Source organism: Moschus berezovskii, chromosome 17 (genome assembly GCF_049115385.1).
Source record: "Moschus berezovskii isolate FMDL1 chromosome 17, NW_MosBer_1.0, whole genome shotgun sequence".
NCBI lineage: Eukaryota > Metazoa > Chordata > Mammalia > Artiodactyla > Moschidae > Moschus > Moschus berezovskii.
This window is the reverse complement of record NC_142476.1, coordinates 80852447-80876518: the sequence shown is the minus strand read 5'-3', so window position 1 is coordinate 80876518 and position 24072 is coordinate 80852447. Positions and strand designations below refer to the sequence as shown.

Sequence of the window (24072 nt, the reverse complement as noted above, 5' to 3'; positions counted from 1 at the left end):
TAGTATCATAATGACACACAGAAAGAAACTGAGACAGACTACTGTTAAAGTAACATAAAAACTTTTCTATAAAATGCCAGACAGTATTTTCAGGCTTTGTAGGCCACACGATCTCTGTCACAATTCAACACTGCTGTCACAGTGCTAGGGGAGACATGGGTAATACAAAAGTGAATGAGCGTGGTTGTTTTCCAACAAAACTTAATTCAGAAAAACATGTGGTGGCACAGACTTGGCCTGCAGACGTTAGCCAACTCCTGCTCCCGCACATGAGGTCGTGCTGCCTCTCAGGTTCAGCACAACCACAGCACAGGGAAGAGAAAGATCAAATAACTCGCCTTCTTTTCCTTTGAATCTTTCCTGGTCATATCTGTTGTAAGCAGCTGGGATAGGCTGTTTGGTACGCAACGTGGGATCCTGCAGAAAAAAACATCGTTAAGTTATTTGTTAATATTATCTAAACTGTTACTCAATACTTATAATAAAACCACAATAAAGCTATTGTTTTCTAAGCTTTCCTCTTAATACTTTGGCCAATAAGACCAAAACAAGGAGTAGACAAAACTGGGGAATCGTCTGAAGCTGATTTTCAAGACACTGTTTACTGCTAGAAAACCATCTCAACTAGGGAGGAGGTAAAGAACACCAAGTAAATGTGCACCAAGGCAAAATACAAAATTCTCAGAAACTGCAGAAATAAAATGGGTGCACTTAATAACTTCATTATAATTACTTAAATTTCTTTAAAAATAAACTCACTCCAATCATGAATTATTTTTCTTTAACCCAAAAAGTAAACTTTTAATTCAAACCTTATCCTCCACTGACATGTTGGAGTCTTTTAACTGAATTATTCCCCAAGTTATTAATCCTTATATTAAATAAATAAAATAATTACAATAAACCCATTTATCAATGTACAGTGCAAAGCTGCAGTTAACAAAGCTGCTTTTTTAAAACACTCAGAAAAACTTGCCAATCTAACGTATAATTAATTCACAAATACTTTCTATAAAAGTCTGTGATAAACTAAAAAAGTATATTTAAAGAATATTCCCAAAATTGCTTGGGAAATTCACGGTATTTGTAAAGACTGAAATATTCTTCATTTTGGTACAATAGGATGCTACCCTAATTATTATTCCAAATAAAAGATATTCATTCAAGACTGTCACTAGGTATATACTTCCACAGTCAAATGCCAAACATTAAAATTTTCAAGTAGTTTAATGATTATGAGAATACAAAGAATATTCAGTCACAAAGATAACAGCTGAACTATTTTAGGAGTTGATATAAGTTTCCTACCAATTGCTATTCAACAAGTCCACCAATTCATAATTATAAACACTCTGTTTTGCCATAACAGCACCTATCACTGCCTTTTTTATCTGTATGTCCCACTAGACTGTAAGTACAAAGGAAGAGTTTCACTCTTCTACATCTTGTATCTCTGTCAGCACACTGCCTGACAAACAAGAGGCATTTAAAAATGTGCACCTGTGGCTGACTCATGTCACTGTATGGCAAAAATCACAACACTGTAAAGCAATTACCCTCCAATTAAAAAAAAAACCTGGCCAGCAAGTCACCTGAAGTGTTTATCTAAATACTAGCAAAAATTCACTGCCTCGAAAAGGTTAAACACCAAGAATTTCATGAACAAATAAACCTACTTACTCTTGCAAAGACTGTATTAGTACTCTACCAAATTTTGACATACTTTTAGAATTATAAAATGAAAAAGGTTTTATTTGCATGTTATTTTTCCTTTGCTGAATCTTATGAAACTGGCTTCATAGATTTCATTTATATGTGGAATCTAAAAAAAGAAAACAAATCAACAAACCAAACAAAACAGAAACAGACTCAGAGAAAGATGTAGAACAAATGTGCGGTCATTACAGGGGTTAGGAGGAGTTGGAACAAAACAAATAAAAGGGATTAAGAGGTACAAACTTCCAATTATAAAATAAAGTCACAAGGATGCAATATACAGCATGGGGAATACAGTCAATAATATTGCAATAACTCTGTATGGTAACAGATGGTTACTAGACTTCTGGTTCTGATCAATTTGCAATGTATATAAATGTCAAATCACTGTGCTGTATACCTGAAAAAACATAATTTTGTATGTCTCAATTCTACAATAAATAAGCAAATAAATACTTAAACATGTTTTCAATATTACAACACTGAATAATCACTTTTAATAAAGCTACTATAGAAGCAACAAAATGTTCTTACAACAGGTGCTGCATTTGGGGCCGGTCGCTGTTCGGGTGCACGCCCTTCTTCTCTGGCCTTTACTGACTGAAGAATTGCAAAAATATTCTTGGAAAAATTCTGAAACAGAAATGGATTTCGATTATTGAGTCCACTTAAAATTAAATACTCAAAGACAATAAGTTTACTTAAAAAACAATTCCAGATTCACTTTTCTCTATTAATTCTTCCCTTATTACATCATAATGAGGCATGATTACTACACATGAAAGTAAAAATCAACTACTACTAGGAAACTCATCCAAAGACCAGTTATCATAAACCCAATGTTATTCACTTATTTTCATTTTACTAACTGGCTATAAATTCATTCATATTTTCCATTTATTTAAAAAATGTAAACAGGAAACAGGTAACATTTAAAAACAATAAAAGTATAGCAGATTTGTTGTCAAGGGGGCTTCTCAGTTGCAGAAAAAATTAATTCTTCTGAAAGAAATCAACTATTAAAGTTTCTTCTTGATAAACTCCAGTGTTAATTTCAGACTGCTACCCTTTATAGGAGATGTTGAAAGTTCCGAGATACTGTTAGGAGTCAACATGCACTTTTCAAAGCTGTGTAAGTTGGAAAGATTTTTAAAAACATAACAACTTTTACGTGAACAACCTTAGCAACACTGAATAAAGCTGACAAATCTGACCACTCCTTCATGAAATATTCTTTCACCTGAGACTCTCCCTCAATTCCCTTGGGGCTCTTCTAACTGCCTGTTAATCACTTATCATTTTAACCAACATTCTGTCTCCTGCTGAAGAATATAACCTTTGTGAAGGCCAGGACCAAGGCACCCCCAGTCAGTGCCCCCATGTGCCAGCGAGGATGTCACATAAACGTTACACAAATAAACACGGATACGAGAGGAGAGACAGCCTGAAACACAACTTAACCATTGCCACAGTAACAGTACTTACTAGTTCCTGTAATTCTTTAGGACAGCAAACATACATCTCACAACCACTTACTCTTAAAAATTGTGACACACCCCAAAGAGAGTTTGTTTATGTAGGTTATAATATTTATCAAATTAGAGATTTGAACTAATTTTAAAGTATTAATTCCTTCAAAAATGAGGGGAAAAGGTATTCCAAGTAAAAATAACTTGTTTTTATGAAAAACTATTTTCCTAAATGCACAAAATGTTAATGACAAGCAAGTGTGACACAATGTTAAATTTAGGAAACTGCTATGGTCTCAGCAGCAAAAAGGAACCTCCCAAATTCTAACTTTCTTTTAACTGACCAAAAAATACTGTCAATTCCATTTCCTGAAGCAACAGCCTTTCCTCCCTCATTTTCCAAAAACTGCCAAATGCACATGTACTTTTCACGGAGACAATCATCATATTTTGGTATGCAGAAGTGCTTTGTATGTTCTGATTTCAACACAGAAAATACTGGTAAGAATATACTTAAAGGTTCAGTTCTGTTCAGTTCAGTCGCTCAGTCGTGTCCGACTCTTTGCGACCCCATGAATCACAGCACACCAGGCCTCCCTGTCCATCACCAGCTCCCGGAGTTCACTCAGACTCATGTCCATCAAGTCGGTGATGCCATCCATCCATCTCATTCTCTGTCGTCCCCGTCTCCTCCCACCCCCAATCCCTCATAGCATCAGAGTCTTTTCCAGTGAGTCAACTCATCGCATGAGGTGGCCAAAGTATTGGGAGTTTCAGCTTTAGCATCAGTCTCTCCAATGAACACCCAGGATTGATCTCCTCTAGAATGGACTGGGTGGATCTCCTTGCAGTACAAGGGACTCTCAAGAGTCTTAAGATTTAACAAAATTAGTGAATTTTTGAATTTCATCAAGGACATCATTAGTGGTGAAGAACAAAAAGGCCACTAGCAAAGATTGGTGCCAGTGCTTTAATTCACACCAAGATACCAGCAGTTAACTAACTGCCACTTTTGCACCAGCAGTGAAAAGGTCAACACAGTGACAAATGCAAATAAAGTCTTAATCCTATTAAGAAAATAGCTGAAAACATGAAAAGCAAGTTTCACTATTTTAAAAATAAAGCATTTCATGAGAGATTCAAACTCTAGAAAAAAATTAATTAAAATGTTACCAGCTATTTTTATGTGGAAGAATTACAAGTGATTATTATACCTTCCTTTTAGTGACCTCTTTTATCAATTTTTCAACAATGACTACATATTAGTGTATGTAAATTTTAAAGTATATCTTAAACAGTATCATACAATTAGACTGCTTTTTTGTGAGGTGCTTGCAATGGAATTTTGAAAAGATAGCTTTTGCTAAAGAAACTCAGCAAATAAACCCTGATATGTGGTAATAGTGAAGATCTGTTTAAAATCATAGGGCCATTCATGGCAATAAGCACCTAAAAGTTTTTTGGTTTTTTTTTTTAAAGAATTTGTTATATGAAAACAGTATACAGAAGGACTACCAGTCAAAATCGTCATTTTGATTTTTAAAAATGTTAATACTCACAGAAGCAAACCTAGCGACAAAACAGTTCTAATGCTAACTTATTTTTAAATTACACATTGGTGCCAACGCTAACTTCTACAACACTTAGTTTTGAATGGTGGTACAATCCTGCCACCTAGAGCTCAAAGAAAGTTATTGATTTCAAAAATTACAATGAACACTGGCAGAACAACCTAAGTAATACTCAACTATTAGCCACCCCAGGCATTAAAAATGAGTATCAATAGGTCTATCTATGACGGCTTCCCTCATAGCTCAGTTGGTAAAGAATCTGCCTGCAATGCAGGAGACCCTGCGTTTGATTCCTGGGTAGGGAAGATCCACTGGAGAAGGGAAATGCTACTCACTCCAGTCTTCTGGCCTGGAGAATTCCATGGACTATACAGTCCATGGGGTCGCGAAGAGTTGGACACAACTGAGCAACTTTCACTTTCTTTCATCCACAGATCACTTAAATACAAACTTAAGGTTTACTCATGTTTTCAGATTTCTTTATAATTCTAAGCTCTGGAGAAAGATTCTTAATCTTGACATCAACTGCTCTACAAAACAAGTCAAAGTACAAGAGAAAAAAATTCTTCCCTTCATATATTCTTTCTAGTACCTATTCTACTAAAATGGCACAGTGAACTTAGAGCCAGAATCCAAAAAAATGTGCAAACAAAATGAGTCTGCCTAGACCAATGATGAAGTTCACTTTCATCAATAATCTCACAATTTCTAAAAAATCTTCTCACCAAATCATCACTGAGAACTGTGTCTCAGTGAAGAATTAACATTTAAGAGAAAATTCAGATGTGTGGGAGGAAAAGAGAGGTGAAAATAGGTAAGTGAAACAGAATTGATTCAACCTTTTTGGAGATCTATTAAGACACTGAATATCCAGTATCTTTCAACTTCTTATCTTTGAAAATTTAAAGTACATGTCTCCTTTAACCAGCAACTGGCTTCTAGGCATTAATCCCTCTGCTATGTAGTCATAAAGGCATGAAGGTTAGGTACAAGGATGTTTTTTAATGTAGTTGTTTATAATCATGAATAGGAAACGAGAGAAGAAGACAGGAGAGAGGAGGCAGGAAAAAAGGGGAAAGGAAATGAAGAAAACCCACCATCCTGCAGCCAAAAACAAAACTCCATTAATGATGAACTAGCAAACACTGCCACAACCACCCAACAGAAGAGAATGTATCAAATATACCCAATAAATGTTTGTTGGGTCATTTTCATTAAGTTTTCTACTTTGTGAGGAAAAAAATTAATATTGGTATTAATGACCAGAGGGCTTACCATCAATATTCCCTTTTCATTAGGTTTAAGGAAAAAAACCTCACCAATAAGAAAACTGTAAGTCTCTTTGGATTTACAAATAAGGTGGAAAGAAAGGGAATCGCACTTAGACTCAGACTTTTTCATCAGCTTCTCTGGTGACCAACCACCAATCATACACTAGCATGGAATGGTAAACAGGTCAGTTAGAAAGCTAAATGATTACTGCTCTCTTAGATACAAAAAAAACTTCCTCCTCACAGGAAATCTTAACCAACTTTAAAATCAACTGTAGTTGAAATACACACAGACACTAACAAACAAGAAGTGGAATGTATTTTAATTACCTTTCCTGTGCTCTGTAAAATAGTTGTTCGTGTCCGCCACACTCTTTCTCTGCTGACTATATCTCGGGTCACATCTACTTCGGCATCCACAAAACTCCTCTGTTTTAAGGCAGTTATATCATCATCTAAGTCAGTCTTTATGGTAGATCTTTTCTTAGCCATAATTTTGGCTTTGATTGCGGCAATTTTTTCCACTGACATAGCTTCGGACAAAGACCTGAAAGCAACGTCTTTTTTAATATTCACAGCAAGGATCTCTTTAGCACACTATAAAATATTTTGTTACATTTATAACTTCCTGGTAATAATACTTTAAGTGGCAATAATCAAGATTTCCTCCATATATATAAAACTGACACACTTGGTAACTTATAACCATGTTGCTGCTGCTGCTGCTGCTAAGTTATTTCAGTCGTGTCCGACTCTGTGTGACCCCATAGACGCAACCCACCAGGCTCCCCCGTCCCTGGGATTCTCCAGGCAAGAACACTGGAGTGGGTTGCCATTTCCTTCTCCAATGTGTGAAAGTGAAAAGTGAAAGTGAAGTCGCTCAGTCATGTCTGACTCGTAGCGACCCCATGGACTGCAGCCTACCAGGCTCCTCTGTCCATGGGATTTTCTAGGCAAGAGTACTGGAGTGGCTTGCCATTGCCTTCTCCTATAACCATGTTAGAGTCCACATAAAAATACTATACTATAAGCAAATTAGTGACTTTTAGGAGGAACAATGCACAATATTTTTCACATTTTTAAAAACCTCTTCCCCTACCCAAATAATTCATTAATATAGCCTTTCAGATTGATCACCATCAACCAATCAGAGAATTCTGTACAAGTCGATCACATACCCTGGGACACCGCTCCCTCACTATGTCTTTAAAAATACTTTGCTGAAACCCATCAGAGTTTTGAATTTCTGAGCACAAGCCACCTGTCCTTCTTGTGTGGCCCTGTAATAAACCTTTCTCTGCTCTCACTCCACAAAAAAGCCTTTTATATGAGACTATAATTTGCTAACCCTCCCCATCCTGCATGCAAATTACACACACACACACACCCATAAGCATGTACACACAACACCTTGAAAGGCAGGGAAAAACTTTCATTCTGTAAAGAATTCAAAGTTTAGGTTTTCCTTGAAATTTATTTCAAGGTTTCAAATCTATGTTATAATGTACAACATATCAATTTTATAGCTGACAGAGACATTTATGTGCCACATAAACATATACCCCTTTTAAAGTCTAGAAGATAAAACAATACTTTTGAAGTTCTCATTTTCTTTTACTTCATTTTCAAAAAGCACTGAAATAGCAAACAGAAGCTATGCTTTCAGAAGTAATAAAAAAAACAGACTTAACAATGAAAGTATAGATTTCATTAAAATGATAAGCTTAGTGTCATTTCTCACAACGTAAAGACAAGAAAAAGAGTTTGGATACCTTAACAGCAGTTGATAAAATTATTACTCTAATCACAAGATGACAATCTTGAAATACGTTTAAACAACATGTGGGGAAAAGACAGGAATTCCTGCAGGTTTAAACACGGTAGTATTATGTAGTATGCTATTTTATTTCCATTAGGTATGAAAGTACTTTATAGCAGATGTTCAATATGTATCAGCATTTGACTCATTTTATATAACACTATGCAACTTTCCCTTAAAATCGAAAGCATACCAGCATACCCTGAGCCAAATTCAAACACTTTTCTAAACTATAATCAAAACGTGCACTGGACTAGCTCTGGAGTTTTACTTCCAGCCAAGATAAAGTAACAGGGAATGGTTAACCCTCCTACCTTGAAACAATCAGTCAAAATATATAAAACAATAGTTTACTCAATATCTGCTATCAAGTAATGAAAGACAGTGATCTTTCACACATGAAAACTAAGTAAGCCCGCCCTATGAAGGTTGTAATTTACAGCATTGAAAGTTCCCAACACCGCACAGGGAGGAGAACTCAGGCAAAACTTACCGTATATCCTGATTTGGGAAAACAGAGCTGGGATTCCAGCAAGATCAAAGAGTACACGAACTCACAGGCCAGAGTGCCTGAGAGAGCCGCACAGGACCCCTAGAGTACTCTGGCAGATTACTGATTAAGCGAGGAACAGAACCACCTAGAGGGAACAGAGTCCAGCACCCACACAGGAGGAAGAGCAGAACCTAGTCCCACCAGCCAGACTGAAAACCTCGTATTTATGGGGCGTTAGATGGAGTAACAGCCAAAATGGTCCTGTCTCAACAACAGTGGGCAGTAACTACCCTAACTACGCACTGTTCAAACAACAATTCTTAAACCCCCAACTAAACACTGTTCAAACAACAATTCTTTAAATTAAAAAATCAAGACTCAAAAGGAACAAACTGTTTCAAAGGATTACCTCTGCCCCAAAACAAAAGAAAATTTAGAAAAACACAAAAACATCCAGCACTCAACAACATAAGATGCACAATGTCTCGTATCCAAACAGTAAAGGCATATAAAGGAGCAGGAAAATGTGAGCCAGAATAAGGAGAAATCTAAACTGAAAACAACTGCGGGAATGGCAAAGGCACCAAAATAATACAATTATTCCATACATTCAACAAAGAGAGACATAGACAGTATATTTTAACTTGTAAAGGTTAAAAAATACAAAGTTTGAGACTACCAATATAATATGAATATAATTACATAAGAAAAAATGAGAGAACTACATACAGAACTATAGAAACTATCCAAAACGAACAGAAAAAAGAATCAATCCAAAAAAAGAAAAGAACATAAGTGAGCTGTTGAACAATTACGAGTACAAGTAATTAGGTCAGAAAGAGGGGACAAAAGGAAAAAAAAAATTTGAGGAAGCAGTATCAAAGTTTCTCTAAGTTCACTGAAAATTATGAACCCAAAAATCCCCTCAAAAACTCAAACACAAGAAACATGAAGAACACTCTCCCAAGTTATGTGATAATTAAATAGTTCCAAACCTACAATACAGAAAACTGTTTAAATAGTCAAAGGAAAAAAGCCACATTTAAAGACACAAAAGAGAATTCCCTGGTGGTTCAGTGGTCAGGACTCCATGCTTTCACTGCCAAGGACCCCAGGTTCAATCTCTGATCAGGGAACAAAGATCCCACAAGGTGCCGCCAAAAAAAGAAAAAGGGGTAACAGCAGATTTTTAACAAGAAACAATGCAATCAAGGAGACAGTGATATATCACACTTTAAAAAGAGGTAGTCTGGAATTCCATATCCAGTGAAAATTTTTTAAAAGTGGGGGGGAATTTTTTCTGAAATAAAAAAGTTGAAAGGAACACCAGCAGTCGTAAACAGAAAGAAATGTTAAGAATGTTAAATTAAAAAAAAAAAACGAAAAACAGTAAGTCAGTCAGGCCAAAGAGAAAAAAAATGGGTACACAAGTCTACAACAGGAAAGAAGAGGCCTGCAAACAGTACACAGCATTTTCCCTAGATGTTTAGACAAGAGTGAGAACAATGCACTGTGGAGTTTGGAACACGTGTATGAGTAAAATGTAAGACAACAGCAGCACAGATGCCAAGAGAGAACAGGAAGACCCTCGTGCTGAGGTTCCTGCACTGCACACAAGGTGGCAGACACTGCAGGCAGACTGTGATGCCACACACCACGCACAATGAACCCCAACAACCACTCGAATAGAACAGCAGCTCACACTACTCAGCCAAAAAAAGGATATAACAGATTCATTCAATCCAAAATTAAGTTAATTTCCATTTTAGGGAACAAAATTTTGAAAGAACAAAGAGACAAATAGACAACAGCAGCAAATTACTGACCCAGAATTAAGCATGCTAATAATCACATTAAATGTAAATATTTAACATATGATACTTTATAGGAAAAGTCTGCTGATCACTACTATAAACCAATAAGAGATTTCATGATAAATGAGTGGCTTGGATTATGGAATGATTTTTAAAAAGATCAATATGGTAACAGAATCAAGAAACTTCCAGAAAGCATAAGCAGCACAATGGCTTCTAATCCTCCATCATAAAAAATGCTCAAGCATCTTCTTTCGAACTGAGGGCAAGGAGACACACCCTGAAGAATGTAATATATGCAGAGAGCATGTTAATATCCCTGTTTCCACATACACTTAAATATACTGCCTAAATTGCCTATTTTCTACCAAAGAAATTCTTACCTGATCTGTTCAGTCTGTACAATCCCTTCTTTGTGACCCTCCAAACGAGCAGCCAATCTCTCTTTATCAAGGCGTACACACTCTTCATCCTGAAAATATCAGTCAGTAAAAATTTTTTAATTTTATTTAACTTCTAGAACAACAAAAAAACCATAAACACTGCACGTAACTTTTACCAAAGTTCCCACCATAAAGTCCCAGGCATCACTGGCCTTGGGTCAGTTTTAAAACATTTTTAGTTACATGAAGAACTGACTCATTGGAGAAGACCCTGATACGCGGAAAGACTGAATGCAGGAGAAGGGGACAACAGAGGACGAGATGGCTGGATGGCATCACCAACTCGATGGACATGAGTTCTGAGTAAAATCCGGGAGTCGGTGATGGACACGGAGGCCTGGCATGCTGCAGTCTAGCAGGTCGCAAAGAGTCAGACACGACTTAAGTGACTGAATTGAACTGAACATAAAAACAACAATAACAAATGTATGCTGGAGCACCTAAAATTAGAACTGAAAGCTTACAAATAAACTTTAGTAAGTTTTTCCTATGTTTAAGGCTTCTTTTATAATATATCATAGCTACTCTTACTCAGAAAGATAATACACAACAAAAAATTCCTTCTCCTCAGAAAAGTTTATAACTAAATTTTATCAGTCCTAAATGTTCACTGGAAGGACTGATGCTGCAGTTGAAACTCCAATACTTTGGCCACCTGATGCAAAGAACTGACTCATTGGAAAAGACCCTGATGCTGGGAAAGACTGAAGGTGGGAGGAGAAGGGGACGACAGAGGATGAGATGGTTGGATGGTCACTGACTCAATGGACATGAGTTTGAGCAAGCTCTGGGAGATGGTGACGGACAGGGAGGCCTGGCATGCTGCAGTCCATGGGGTCGCAAAGAGTCAGACATGACTGAGCGACTGAACTGAACTGATGAGGAGCCTTCACCACAGTCAAAACTTTCATCTTGGATCCAGATGGTTTTCTTATGTTGCCCCAGGTCCTGAATCTTTCAGCACAGAACAACACCAGAAGTGAAAGCTGAATGTTTTTCAAAGGATCTTCTTCAGAACACCAGACGCTTCCTACAAAGTGCCCATGAGCCACTTCATACCTGACTTCAACCTTTGCAACTCAGCTTCTACCTTATTAAGATATTAGAATCTCAGGTAAAAGTCTGAAAAGTGTCCGGTTACTTAAAAAACAAAACTTACTAACTCTGATCTAGTTCAATGCCTACGTTCAACAAATGAGAAAACTGAGAACCAGAGTCAGTGTTCATGGCTAACGAATATGAAATTGTATAAAATCGATCAGTAGATTCTACAGATCCAGAGAAACTTCATGCTCTGTGTTCTAACCATGTTAAACTCAAAACAGCCATCTTGCCGGGGTGAATGCAAAGATTACTATCTCAACAAATGTGTTAAATTACATCTAAAATAAAGGTTTAACACATATTACTTAAGTTCCTTAAGAGACTGATTTTAAAGACAACTGCAGCCTAGGTTTCAACCAGATCCCAAAGTTTCTCTCTGCTGGCATAGTGCCTAGGAGACCCTCAACAGATATTTACTGAACTGAAAACTCTCGGTGTATAACATGGCTATTTATGCAATTCATTTAACTCTACAAATACTCTGGAAAGAATTTTATTATACTATTTCTTGTTGGTTTTTAAAGTTATCAGAATCCTAGCAAATTTGCAATTCTGAGATATTCAACTCTTTCAAATAATTAAACTATGAATTTCAGTTTTTCCCCAATAAATCATATCTTTAAATTCACTTATTTTGTACACAATGTGTTGCAACCTCCTTTCACACACAAAGAGTTGTGGAAGATTTCAGTTTTGCTGCCACAAAATCTGTACCCAGCAGAGGGGAACAGCCAGGAGCCAGACTGCCTGGGCTCTAATCCCAGTTATGTGCGCCCCAGCAAGTCACTGCTCTCTGACCCTGTGAGCTCACAGATGACATGTGTGGTACTGCCAACTTCAGGAGGTGATGATGAGGATTACAGGAGTTAATAATGTACATAAAGTACATAGAGTATCACCTAGCGCAGAATAATACCAATGAGCTAATTATCTCTATCATTATCTGAAAAAACAAGTCTCAGAGTACACTGAAGCAAAATTACATAATCTTGGCATCAAATTTTGTCAGTGATTCTACTGTATATATTTACCAACCAACCTTGCCCCTAAGAGTTACTTTCCTTATCCTTCTCTAACTGTGGATGCTTTGCTGTTCATGAAGCAGGCAAAAGGTACAACTATTTGATTGTTACACAAGCGTCAAACGAAAAGACTTACAGCTTCTAGAAATGTTAACCCTACCAGTGACTACAAGTGTTAGTCCTATACTGGTCATTTGTTTACAGCCGATTTAGTCATTTCTCAGATTTTAAGCAACCCTCTAATGCATGACCTTCCATTTTCAGAGTGTTTATATGTAACCGATCTAAGGCTTGTTACAAACTTAAATAAACAGTACTGTAATTATACAATTTAAATTCCTAACATTTTAAAACTTTGTAAAGCTTTAAGACAACTGAGCTAGTCAATAAATTATCTTTTCAACACTAACTGCATTTCTTACAGGGTTCTATTCAACACGAATTGTCCTTGTTTACCAACAGTAATATTCCACTTGCTAGCTATAAAATACTACCAAATCATCTAACCTGATAAGTCAACACTGGAAAAAGTAACTGTTCACAGCTCTTCAGAGGGGAGCAAACTCCCACACCACCTTATTCCAGGGGAAAGTGAACCACAACACAAAGGCCAAATCTGGCCCATCATCCATTTTATGAAGTTTTTTTGGAGTACAGCCTCGATTCGTCATTCATGCACTGCTCTGCCTACAGTGCAGAGGGGAGGAGCTGGATGAAGACAAGGCCCCAAAAGCCTGAAGGAGGGCCTGTCCGGCCCTTTATAGAAAAAGGTTCTGACTACTCATCTAGTCCAACACTTCCATCAATAAGGATATAAGGGCAAAGAAAATAATTTGTCCATCATGCAGCCTGTATGTGAGAGATCTTATAGAATATAAGAGCTCAAACTATAAACTGTAAATATAACCACTTTTCAAGAAAAAAAAAAAAGCTCTTAGAACTACGACGAGCAAAGAATTCTTACTGCTACACATGACGAGCAAAGAATTCTTACTGCTACACAATTTCAATCTCCATTAAAAAATAAAAAAAGAATCATTTTAAAAATAAAGTTCCATTACCTCAATTCGTGGTTTTTTTGCTTCTGCCAAAACTTCATCAGCAGCTCGTTTGACTGTAAGGAAAAAAGAAATAAATGTACAGTTTGGGGATAGGTGCTTGAAAGTTCAGTATAAACATGAAACAAGACATACCTTGAGTAGATCTCTGCAGACCTATTTCTAGAGGGGCACTTCTGTCTATACTGGCCGACGTTGCTGAAGATTTAAAAAGATATGTGAGAAGATAAATATTTGAATATGTAGATTAGAAATTAATGCAAGGGAAATACTCAATATAGGATTATGTCTCTTAGAAAACTAAGTTTTAAAGCAAGTTTGTAAAAGTATTATAAAAGATTGATCTGTAATAGAAAATATGTAAGAGGACAAACTATTTTTGACCACTTAACTTACAATCTGACCGAAATCAACTACAAAGAAAATACTCCCACATATTACAACGTAGGTTTGTAGAAGTGTATGAAAAAATAAATAAAAATATAAATATATGAATTAATTCACCAGGGATCAACATTAGAGCACAGCTCTGAATCGGGTGGTGAGCAGTGAGCTATGTGACAATGTAAAACAAAATGTAACACAGAGGGAATAACAAGTGCATAGGATCTGAAGTCAGAAAAGCTACAAGAACCAGGAAGACTGAGAGCCGATGAGGTTAAAGAGATGAGCAGAAGCATGACTGTGCAGGTCAGGGAAGGAGGATGAGCTGTACTCCAGGTGTGACAGGAAGGCACAGGATGGCCTTGAGCAGGTGAGTGACATGATCAAGTTCAGATGCTCTTCAAAAACAGGTCCCTCTAAGTGGTGAGCAGAGACTACATGGCAGGAAACGAACAGCAAGGACCTTCACGAGGGCTGTGCAATGGTCTAAGGAAGAAGGTGGATCAGGGTGGTCATACAATGCTAAGAACCTGTCATACTTTCAAAGATAAAGTAAGGACTTGCTGGTGGAAAAGATGTGAGCTGTGAGAGAATAGGAATCAATGATTTCTCCAGGGTCTGCAGCCTAAGCCACTTCATGAACGGGGCACCATTTGCTGAGATGGGAACACTGGGAGATCAGACCTGCTCTTTCATTGTCTGTGGCGATAAGGGAAAAAGGGAGTTGGCACTCTATTTAGGATATGTTACATTTCAGACGCCTGTTCAATACCCAAGAGAAGATGCTGACAGTGAATTTATAAATGTGAAGCTCAGTAATACGTCAATGTTGGAGATAAGGAATCAAGAAAAAAAAAGTGAGGTGGACAATGAGTAAGAGAATCTCAAGAGTCTGTTGCCCCAAATGCCAAGTCAAGAAAAGCTTTCCAAAGGGGAGCAAGCAGTCAACAGTATCAAATGCTACTGACGTTAAGTTAGCTGTGAAAAGCAGAGACCAAAGGATCTGCCAATCATGCATCAGCACTGACCTTATAAGAGTGATGTGACTGCGACAGTGAGGAAGAAAGTTAGACTACAGTAGACTCAAGAGAGAATCAGAGGTAAAAAGGAAGCAGTGATACCACGCAACTCTTGCAAAGAATTTTGTAATAAAAAGAAGAAAAATGGAGCAGTAGAGAATAGGAAGCGTGTGTGTGCTAAGTCTGTTCACTTGTGTCCCACTTTTTGAGACCCCATGGACTGTATCGCCAGGCTCCTCTGTCAATGGGATTCTCCAGGCAAGAATACTGGAGTGGGTTTCCATTTTCTCCTCAGGGGACCTTTACTACCCAGAGAGAATCTGCATCTTATGTCTCCTGAATTGGCAGACAGGTTCTTTACCACTAGCGCCACCTGGGAAGCCCAGAAAATAGAAAGGAGGGAGTTTAAAAATGTTTTTAATGAGAGATATTACTGCGTACATCCTAAAGGGAATGATTCAGAAGAGAACTGATGATGCAAGAGAGAAGCAACAATTTACAAAGGAAAAGTCTCTGAGAGTGCAAAAGGCGATGGACTCCATATGGAGGGAAGGGCTAGCTGGTCCTAGGAGTAAAGTGCACACACGGTAACAGGAAAGCGAAAGCAGCACGTGGACAGAGTTGCAGGCAGGGGAGTTTATAATGAGAATTCACAATCTCTCCCCACTGATTCTTCTTTCACAGGGAGTGGAAACGAACTCCTGTTTAAGAGTGAGAGCAACTTAAAAATTACTCACATGCTTCACCATTGAGATATCCAAGTAGATCTTTTCGGTCAGGTCTTCTAACCACTGGAATATTTTCGGTCTACAGCCAGAATTTTTAAATAGATATCAGATCAGTAAAATTATAAGAATAGTAAAGTTAAACATTTAACATCTGAATTTTATTCCAACTTATCTTGGCAACATATATTAGAATCATATTTCTAGAAAATAACCAGGCTGAACAAATCTAATAAAATCTTGAAAATTTTTAAGCATATTAATTTATTCTCAGTTCCAGTAACATATACAAAATTCCAGTAACATATACAAAAGATAACCATCAGAAATCAAACAATAATCCTAACCCTCTTCGAAATACCAATTATATTCTTATTTTTTCCCTTGGATTATTCTAAGTATTTATTAATTCTACTCATGATGTTTTGGATTTATTTCCATAGACTGCTCATTTTATTTAAGGTTTCCAAAGTGCTTTTGTTTCTCACACCCTAACCACACCTCTTTAGAATACAGTACTTGAACTCTTTCAAATAAACTAAATTAGCCACTAAAACTAAATTTTCGTAATTAACAATAAGTACATGTCCCAAGAATATACACTGGGGAAAAGACAGGCTTTTCAATAAACAGTGCTTGGAAAACTGGACTGTTACAGGAACAAGAATCAAATTGGGCCACTTTCTTATAACATATACAAAAATAAACTCAAAATGGATTAAATACAAAAATAAAACTCCGGGAAAAAACACAGGCAGTGTGTTCTTTGACATGAATCTTAGCAGTATTTTTCTGGATCTGCCAAGGGCAACAAAATAAAAAAATAAACAAATGGACTACATCAAACTAAAAAGCTTTTGCACCATGAAGGAAACCATTAACAAAATGAAAAGGCAACCTACTGAATGGGAGAAGATATCTGCAAACAATATATTCAATAGGGATTAGCCTCCAAAATAGAATAACTCACACAACTCAACATCAAAAAACAATCAATCCAATTACGAAGTAAGTCATGGGAACGTAATGTATAGCATGAGGAATATAGTCAATAATACTGTAATGATGTTGTATGGTGACAGACGGTTACTAGTTAGACACTGTGGTGATCAAGTCACAATGTCTATAAATGTAGTCACTATGTTGTACACCTGAAACTACTATTGTATGCTGACTATATTTCAATAAAGAAAAAAAAGAAAATGACTAAAAAACAGGCATCTGTTGTTTAGGCATGAGAAAAAATTTAGGAGACTATACAGTAAAATGTTAATGACAGCTGTTTACTTTCTACATTACATATCTCTTTTCTTACTGTTGAGTGTGTATAAATTTTGTAAGCAGGAGAAAAACAGTACAAAATTAAATCTGGAAAATGTGTCTGTTGTGCTAATGAGTAGTTTTCCTTTATTCTCTTATATTAGCAATTTGTAAAGAGGTGAGCAAAACAAATAAAACTGTATACTTTAGGCACCAAGTCGTCCTTGGATAATAAATTCAATAAACTCTGTCATTACCACACAACGTTAATGTGTTTTCCCCACAGTTTTCATAATGTAAACAAACAACAGCAGAGTACAGGGAAAAGCTGGCTACAGGATTATAGTTATAAACTCTGTTACTTTATATAGGCGACAATGAATAAGCACCCTTACTATTTTGGCTAATTACCTTATACTGAATACTGACCATATTTTACTGCACCAAATATTCTGCACATACACCTTGATGACACGAGATAAACAATACTTAATCACCTGAAATTAATTTCTTTTTTAAAAGTTAGGTTAAATTTTAATTTCTGCTTATGAGTATAAACAAGTAAGAGCGAACAGGTTTTTTGGGGCTTGTTTCTAAAAACTAGTCTACATGGACTACCATTAACAGTTAAAAGATTTGAATTAATTTTCTTTAAATTACTGTATCTAAGTTTGATAATACACTTGATCATTTAGTCACTGATGAATTATGTATTACGTTATCATTAACAGAAAATAGGGGCTATGAGTCAGAAAAAGTTGTTTCAGAAGGTCTGCCCAAAAGAAAGAGCAACAAAGGAGTTAAAAATTTTGTAGAACCCTCGACTTCCCAAATTCTACCCTTTCAATCTAGCAAATATTCAAGAGAAATGATAGTTAAACCTTACGTGACCAAATGTCCTAAGGACCACAGTAACAATTATGGCATCAGTTATGTGCTATAGTCATTCCCCAGAGACATAATGTAAACGTAAACAAAGAGTCTGGACTATCTTTATTAACTCAAAATGAATGGACCTATTCAACAAAACATTGTAATCAGTGCCTGATTTCATTTTTAAAGATCTGAGTTAACACAGCTTTATAGAGCAAGATGCTGCTATTTTATACCACAATTTCCCAAGTCACAAATAGTTTCACCCCACATATTGCATTTTTCAATACACACTAAACATATATTTCTCGTTCAGAGAAGCAGTATTCAAGCACTCTGAGGCAGAAAGCAGGCACCTTTCAAGCATCTGAAAACAAATTCATCAATAATCAAAAAGTTTGTTGATTAAAAATTAATTTTAAAAAGCTGTCTACTGGGACTTCCCAGCAGTCCAGTGGTAGGGACTCTACACTTCCACTACAGGGGGTATGGGTCTGATCCCTGGTCAGGGAACTAGAATCCCTGAAAAAAGGTTTAACAAAAAAAGAGAAGGGAAAAAAGCTGTCTACTAAACTTGACTCTTTTTGATGAAAAAAAATTCTTTTTTCTTTGAGATTAAACTAGAGCTCCAAAATCACTGCAGATGGTGACTACAGTTACGAAATTAAAAGACGCTTGCTCCTTGGAAGAAAAGCTATGACCAACCTAGACAGCATATTAAAAAGCAGAGACATTACTTTGCCAACAAAGGTCCGTCTATTCAAGGCTATGGTTTTTCTGGTGGTCATGTATGGATATGAGAGTTGGACTATAAAGAAGGCTGAGTGCCAAAGAATCGATGCTTTTGCACTGTGGTGCTGGAGTAGACTCTTGACAGTCGCCTGGACTGCAAGGAGATCCAACCAGTCCATCCTAAAGGAGATCAGTCCTTAATATTCACTGGAAGGACTGATGCTGAAGCTGAAACTCCAATACTTTGGCCACCTGATGTGAAAAACCGACTCGCTAGGAAAGACCCTGATGCTGGGCAAGATTGAAGGTGGGAGGAGATGGGGATGACAGAGGATGAGATGGTTGGATGGCATCACCAATTCGATGGACACGAGTTTGAGTAGGCTCCAGGAGCTGGTGCTGGACAGGGAAGCCTGGCGTGCTGCAGACCATGGGATCACAGAGTGGGACACGACTGAGCAACTGAACTGAACTGAAACTAGAGTTCTGAATATCAGGGTCTTCCCACAGGCCTACACAATTTTTAAAACATCCCTAAAAAACAGCTCTGAAACTCCTACTGCTATAAACATTACCCACAACTCACAAGTTTAAGGGGAAAAAAAATCACAAACTTTAAAAAAATCCACATAAATTAAATTGATTTAATTTTAACCCTCCAGGAGACTTTCTTACAGAAAAACCTTTCATTGTTTTGATCTGAAACTCATGAGGGAAGTTATCGCCAAATAGGATCAACTATCAAATTCAAAACAAGTCTCTAATTGAATTCTACTTACAGCTGCACGTCGGACATAGACAGGATGAGATAGGTGCACATTATTAAGTAGAAATAAGATCGAGTCCAGTGTGTAGTACTCTCTAGGTTGGCCTTCCTTCCCAGTCCTGAAATGATTAAGACAAGATTTTTACTCACAATTCCAATATAACTCCTTGGGCTTAATCATATAGTACTATCTACACACACTGTGCTATCCAATGAAAGATATTCTTAAGAGTATGAAACCTAATAAGTGAAAATGTCATTTGGGCAAAAGGAACACAAATGGAAACAATGGCAAAAAGCAAGAGGTAAGGAAAGTACTATTCAAACTTTATTACTACAGACTTTTTAGAATTTGGTCCAAATTAGCTTCTGTACTTTGTTAATAGAGAGAAACCTAATTAGTTAGGAAGGATCCATAAGAGAAATAAACTGATTAAAAGAAGCACACTAGTCACTTAGGCTAAACTTGCAAGAAACGTACCATGTCTTCTAAGTAAAATTCTGCTGAGAAAACACCCTTACCAACATGCTTTAACACTGCAATTAACTTCAGAAATATGATTCTTACGACTTCTCTCAAATTAAACCAGTGATATAAAACCAATTCTACCTGTGATAAAATAGTCGCCCAGGAGTGCAAGCTCTTTCATGCAAATACATACTACTACTTGCTCAACAAATGTTAGTGTCCAATCCCACTGTCCTATTACATTCTCCCCATCTAGAAATATCAACGTATTGTTTAAATTCATCTGAAATGGCCCAATCTAATCAATCCCAAACTCATTTTCCTAGCCTCTATTTCCACTTTTTCTCTAAATCAATATACTTCAAACCAAATATCACTTATTAATCACTGTACTATGAAGTAGATAATACATGCGTAATAAGTTGTATCTCTTCATGATATATTAAAAAAAAAACAGAATGCACATTCGGTAAGGGTAAATATTAATGTCATGCATATGTGTGCATTTCCATATACACAGAGAATAACACTCAATGAAAATACATGTACTGGTGTTGCTGCAAAAGTTTGAAATCTACTGTTCTAAGCAGTCTTTTCTTACTACTGGCTTCACTGAGCTATCAAAACATTTCCTTTCCAGCTCTCGGGTCTTTAAGCATGCAATTCCCTCAGCTGGAAAGACCTAGCCCACTACTTCCTCCTCAGAATTCCTATCCATTCCTTAACATTTGTTCATTCATTTATTCAAGAAAAACCTAGCATGTCCATAGGCCAAACACACTTCTCTGAAAACTTTCCCAGTTAGAAGTGATTGCTCTCTTTAGGAACTGGAATTCGATTCTTATCAAGTTATGTGGCATCTCTTCCACTCTGACTGAGGTAACGTTCTTTGAGGCACCGACCCAGGTTCTCAAAGTATTTTCCAGTGCTTGTATTGAACAGCCTTCCACTGTGAATACTCAACCGTTTTTAAAGAAAAACCAATCAGTTAAAAATCCAATCAGCGCTGAGCTCCTACACAATGTGTGGGGCAGAGGACTCCTAACCTCTTACAGCTTGTTACTCCCCAAATCAAATAGACTTTTCTTCACGTAAACTGTTAACTTCTTTTTAAAATGTAAATCTTCCTGTGCAACTTCCTTTTGAAAGGAAAACAAACACAGAAAACTCAGAATGATTTTACCCATCTGCACAAAGCTATTTAAACCATAAGCCCAAGATGCCAAAAATAAATAAAAACCAAGGAACTAAACTTTCCCTGGCTTTTCATCAACTCTTCCTAAAGCCCACTGCTCCCATTCAATCAAGCAAAGTATGCAAGTTTTTGTCTAGGGCTCTAGCTACCCAAATGAAACGCCAGTGAGAGAGGGTTCACTCAAAAAGCCCCTCACGATGACCAGACCTTTTTTCTTTTGAAATACACATGCACGTATCTATTCTTTTTCAGATACTTTTCCCATGTAGGTTACTCACAGACCTCCCTTCGGGTGTCTTCCTTTAAGGACTTAAACTCGGGCAACCCCCACCGGGATAAACATTCCCAGACACTCTCTTCACACACATTTCCCCCAATCGCACACTCTATCCGTTCCCCACTTAGAATGGCAAAGTTGACTTCATTTCAGCAGGAACTTTCTCCCTGAGGGAGACCCCTGCCTTCCCCTCCAACAGATTCCGACGACTCGTCCCAGGTCGCCGAAATCTTTTTCCCGTCCTAACCTGACGGAGTGGGTTCCCTTCCCTGTCTGCCTGAGGGAACCGCGAAAGGAGACGGAACCGACCAGGAGCTGCAAAGGGCCAGCAGAGACCATCGCAGAACAGCCCCCGACAGAGATTTAAAAACAACAACAACAACAACTAAAGGACAAAAAGAGCCGCCTGAGGACCCGGCGGGGCGCTCCTTTACATGCACCTATGCACCCGGCCGGCTCTCCACGCACAGCGGCAGAGACCTCCATACGGAGCCGCGGAGGAGGGACCCCTGCGGACGCCGCTCCTCCCGCGCCCTCCCCACGGACGAGCTGCAACTTCTGCTCCCGGGAAAACTTTTCCCCGGAGCACCCGTTTTCCTCCACCCGCAAGGGGAGCGGGGGGGAGGGGTCCGAGAGAGGGGACCCGGGGGCGCCCAGCCCCGCCCCCCGCCGCAGCAGACTCACCCCCAAACCACATAGTTGGTCTTCACGTTCTTGGGCCAGGAGAACTCGCCGAAGATCACTTCGTCCCCTTTCACCACAATCTCCTTCTTCTGGATGTTGTACTGTCGCAGGACGCTGAGCACGTCCGCCATCTTCGCCCCCCTCGCCGCCGCCGGCCCCGGGCCCCGCCGCCGCCGCCGCGCCCGCCGCCCCCTTCGTCTGCCGCCTCAACCCCCCGCCCCCCGCCCCTCTGCCTCGGCCGCCGCCGCCGCCGCCGCCGCCGCCGCCGCCGCCGCCGCCGCCGCGAGCCAACTGCAGCCGCACTGGCAGCCGTCCGCGCCTACGACAGCAGCGGGGGAAGGAGCCACCCAGGCCGCCGAGGACCCCGCGCTAGGAGGCAAGGCCCCGCCGCGGGCTGCCCGCGGAGAACGCCTGACCGCGCGCGCCGCCGCCGCCCGCCGCCAGGGGGCGCCGCGCCCGCCCGGGAAACGCCCCGCCCAGACTCCCACTTGGCGCGCGGGGCCGACTCCCGGCCCGCAACTCATAGGGCGCAGGGACGCAGCGCCCACGTACGGCGCACGTACGGGGGAGCTTTGCCCGGCGCACGCGCGGGAGCACGTACCTCATCCTCCTTCCCCGCTCCGACCCGCCCCCACGTCGCGCAGCGCGCACGCGGCCGGCGACAGGTGCGCGCGCACCTGCGCGGGGGTCTGGGACCTCAGTCCGCAGAGCGCGCATTGGGTGTTCCTCGACGGCCCCGCAGTGTTGGCCCCTGGCCAGTGCAGTGTGGTCTCTCCATTAACCACGCTGCAGCCTGGTGAGAGGTTTGCAGAGCCAAGGTTGCCATCCCGACGAGGTCGGACCTACCTAGCAAATGGCCTCTTGATAAACCCCTATAGAAGGGAAAGATGTTTGGGGAAAGGTGTTGCTTTGGGGGTTATTTTTTTATTTTGTGTTTTTAGTGCACTCGCCTAGTGAAAAAGACCAAAGATCAATGCCGGGGCACTGGTGTTTGTTAGTTGCCTTTTGACCTCAGTCAAGTTACCTTCTCACACAATCAATTGGTTAATGGAGAACATAGAAGGTAAAAGCATCACGCAAATCAAAAAAATCATAAATATTGGGTCTTCCCCCTCTCATTTCCTTAGACGGTGGCTTTTTCCATCTTGTCCCCTTCTCCTGGCCAGCCTCAAGGGGCTACAGTTTAATAGCTGTCTTCCGAGATGCTAATAGAGTTAGAGAACACAAGCTCAGTTTATTGATATAAATTCAATTTACTGTGACATGTCTACCTTAAACATATCCCATGGGCCACTTTAAAAAAATTTTCTCTTACTATAGCAGAAAAGGGAAAAAGTCAACTTTGTAATTGACATAACCAAATTCTTTTACCTGATTGGAAAGAAAACAATTTTCATTATGTGCACTGCAGAGACATCTGTAGAAGAATGTGGTTCACTTTTCTGTATTCACTCTGCAGCCATTTTGCAGCTGAATTTGAGAAATTTTGACTATTCTGTAAATTTTCCTGTTACAATAGTATTTTCCTAAACTTCACCCCAAACATATCAAAAAGAACCTTTTTATTTATCCCCAGTACTACTCTATTTATACTTGTATCAGAGTATCCAGTACTACTTGACTATCTCACCGCAGAGGAATTCAAGGAAGTCAGGGTTTTATGATACATTAGGAGAGTCCATCGGAGAAGGCGATGGCACCCCACTCCAGTACTCTTGTCTGGAAAATCCCATGGGCGGAGGAGCCTGCTAGGCTGCAGTCCATGGGGTCGCAAAGAGTCGGACACGACTGAGCGACTTCACTTTCATTTTTCACTTTCATGCATTGGAGAAGGAAATGGCAACCCACTCCAGTGTTCTTGCCTGGAGAATCCCAGGGACGGGGGAGCCTGGTGGGCTGCCATCTATG

The 24072-nt window shown here is 39.0% G+C and overlaps 1 protein-coding gene across 1 annotated transcript in view; it reads right to left on the bottom strand.

Moving 5' to 3' along the window:
- Positions 1-22358, bottom strand: part of CDC73 (cell division cycle 73) — a 96591-nt gene extending 74233 nt beyond the window's left edge. Inside the window, exons 1-9 of the mRNA XM_055419929.2 lie at positions 22165-22358; positions 19553-19658; positions 15921-15990; positions 13916-13978; positions 13784-13836; positions 10537-10625; positions 6358-6574; positions 2251-2349; positions 339-417 (exon numbers count right to left, since the gene is read on the bottom strand). Of these exons, the coding sequence (XP_055275904.1) occupies positions 339-417; positions 2251-2349; positions 6358-6574; positions 10537-10625; positions 13784-13836; positions 13916-13978; positions 15921-15990; positions 19553-19658; positions 22165-22295 (907 nt within the window). The 5' untranslated portion in view covers positions 22296-22358. The remainder of the gene's footprint in view (positions 1-338; positions 418-2250; positions 2350-6357; positions 6575-10536; positions 10626-13783; positions 13837-13915; positions 13979-15920; positions 15991-19552; positions 19659-22164) is intronic.
- Between the last annotated feature and the right edge of the window lie 1714 nt (positions 22359-24072).